The sequence below is a fragment of the Phaseolus vulgaris genome, chromosome 9, assembly GCF_000499845.2.
Source record: "Phaseolus vulgaris cultivar G19833 chromosome 9, P. vulgaris v2.0, whole genome shotgun sequence".
Lineage (NCBI taxonomy): Eukaryota > Viridiplantae > Streptophyta > Magnoliopsida > Fabales > Fabaceae > Phaseolus > Phaseolus vulgaris.
Genome location: NC_023751.2, coordinates 33,550,326 through 33,553,059, shown reverse-complemented (window position 1 = coordinate 33,553,059; position 2,734 = coordinate 33,550,326). Strand labels below are relative to the sequence as shown.

Genomic DNA, 2,734 nt, shown 5'->3' with positions numbered 1-2,734 from the left:
TAAGGCTAAAGAAGAGTAGTTACATATAATGAGATTTGAACAAGATGAGTGAGAAGTTAAAGTATATAAGAATTTGACCAGTTTCCAACTCATCTTCTTCTAATGTGAGTTGTAAACTTTATACTTGAATTCATAGTTTAACAAATTAACACTATTTTAATTTGTTCAAATCCCATTATCATAAGGTACCGAAGTAGTATCAAGCCAACCATCTCCATTGATGAACTCCGAAACTGTGAAACGATATGCATCACCATAATCCATCAAATGGTAGCCCAACCATTGTACACGATTATCTATGCTGGAACCAGGTCCATAGTTGTCATATTCTCCATAATACAATGTGTCTAATGGTTGTTCAGTAGACCACTTTGTCCAACCCTTTGGATCAATGAAGTTATCAATGTAAGACTCGAGGTAAACAGTGCGAGAATAGACCCTCCATGGCCTCCCAAGGTAGCTCTTGAAACTACTGGAGTTGGAATACAGATCAAGGGTAGCTATGATGGAGCAGTTTTGGATTGAGATGCCAGTGTCCTCATCAGGGCTATCTCTGGATTGTGCAGTGATAACAGTGAATTGGCCAGGCAAAGGCTTTCTGGATATAATGTTGCAATCTTGTAGAATCGCTGCTGCATTTCCAAATATGAAATCTATGGTCCCAAAAATGTCACACTCTCTGTAGAATTGTCTAAAGGAGTGAACATATAAAGTGTCTTGGTAACCATAAATTGCACACCTGTAAAAAGCAGTTAAGTCTGCATTTACCCTCAAAGCCACTGCTTGGTGCTTTTCTGGCCCTGCACTGTTCTCAATTGCAATATCACGTGCAAGAAAACCATCACCAGATACCGCTGAAAAGCACACAGAACATTGTCATGTAATTGCCAGTTTGGTCGCATTAAACAAGGAAAAAACATTGTATGAATTTAATATTATATGGTTTCCACCAATCTCAAATACCCCTCAATTATTTGTCACATTTTTGTTTTATCTAATCTTGTAATAATTTCTCCTAAATTAACTTTCAAAGACAGATTCATTAATTTTTTTTTTTTGTTCTGTTACTTCTCTGCTCCGTGCCAAGTGGTAACCAGTGCATGAGAAATAAGTAATGGAAAATGATAGTGTATACAACTCTTTTGTTTTGAGTTGTATACAACTTATACAACTCTGATGTGATAGGTTTAGAAATAAATATATATAGTAAATGGTAAATTTATAATTAAATGATATAAAAAAATATTAAAATAATAGTATTTAGAGTTGTAACGTGGTTGTATGAAAAAAAGGTAGTTGTACATAATTACTCATAAGTAATTGCAGAAAAAATCAGAAAGGGGTAGAAAGGCTTCACCTAGAGTTGCAGATCTGAAAGTGGTCCAGCCATCACCAACGCTTCTGTTACCAGTTATGACAGTGACATCGCTTCCATCGCCAAGCATCACAATGTTGGTCTTATAGCTTGGAATTTCCACGTTTTCCTCATAAATCCCTTCTTTCACATAGATCACTATCCTACCCATGCTGTTATTTGGAGCAAAGTTGATTGCTTCAGTGATGGAGCTAAAGTTCCCAGTTCCATCTGCTGCCACAACTAGAACTTCATTTGGGTCATATTCTCCCCTATCTGAGTCTTGAAAGAGACCTTGCTTTCGGGTTGATAACTTTGGAGCATTCATCAAAGGCTGGTTATTCTTTTGACCCTTGGGAGTTCCCGTCCCAGGCTTCGGTAGCACAGAAAGAGAGTTACTGACATGCTTGTAAGTGTTGATCACAGATTTCACCAGAGCTGGCTTCATGGTGCCAGAAGCAGAATCTAGGCCTTCCAGGCATGTGTTCTTGTTGGTGAGAGCTGCACTGAGGTAGGCTCTTGCATCAACTATGTTCATGGAGTTGGAGGAACGGATCCCTGATAGTGATCTTTTCAAAGAAGCCAATGTGGATTGGTGGAGTTCCCGGCAGTCCTGAACTGCTCCTCTTTGCTTCTCTATGATGGTTGAGTGTCCAACATTGTGGAAGATATTGGAGAGCTTTGTGGTTTCAGATATTGCTACTTGGAGGGACTGAAGGAGGTAGCTGATAATATTTGGACTGATGTTTATTGAGATGGATAGCTTCAATGAATCGAAACAAACTTGTGGATATGGGGTGGCTGTGCAGAAAGATCTCAAGGAAGAGAGATTAGAATGAAGTGTTGTGGAAGCATTGTTGGAGTTGACAGCAGAAGTGTGAGAGTAGAAGATTGCAAAGAGAAGAAAGAGAAGTTTATGAGATGAACAAGCCATGAAAATAAGGAAAAAAGTGATGGAAAGATGAAGGTGTTGAAAATTTTGAGTGAGTTAAATAAGAGACTTGGTGATGGAAAATAGTGATGGGGGAAACTCATTAGACTCAAAAGTAACACAGGCTTTGAAGTAATGCATTATTGGAAGTATGCCTGCCACTATATTTATTATCAACTTGGGGCAGTGGGAAAACTTTTTTGTCTTTATTGGAAAACTTCTTTTTATTAGAATTTAGTGAAATGAACATTAAATAAAAAAAGTTAGAAACAATAGTTTTGGGTGAGTAGAGTATAGGAAGTTGTTGTTGGAAGATAATGCAAAAGCAAATGTTGTTTGTATGGAAGAGGGTATTTTGAGTCTGAGACAAGAAGACATTGACTGCATGTTAGAGGTGGAAGTGAAAATAATGCAAGGCATGGTGTGCCATAGCTTCTGAGAATAATATT

General features: G+C 37.8%; 1 protein-coding gene across 1 annotated transcript; it reads right to left on the bottom strand.

The window, feature by feature from the left end:
* On the bottom strand, window positions 1–2,427 carry LOC137822565 (probable pectinesterase/pectinesterase inhibitor 12). Its single transcript, XM_068627478.1, has 2 exons — window positions 1,358–2,427; window positions 1–854 (listed from the first exon to the last, which is right to left on the bottom strand). The coding sequence occupies exons 1-2, from the start codon at window positions 2,286–2,288 to the stop codon at window positions 166–168; spliced, it is 1,620 nt and encodes a 539-aa protein (XP_068483579.1). The 5' UTR covers window positions 2,289–2,427; the 3' UTR covers window positions 1–165.
* Between the last annotated feature and the right edge of the window lie 307 nt (window positions 2,428–2,734).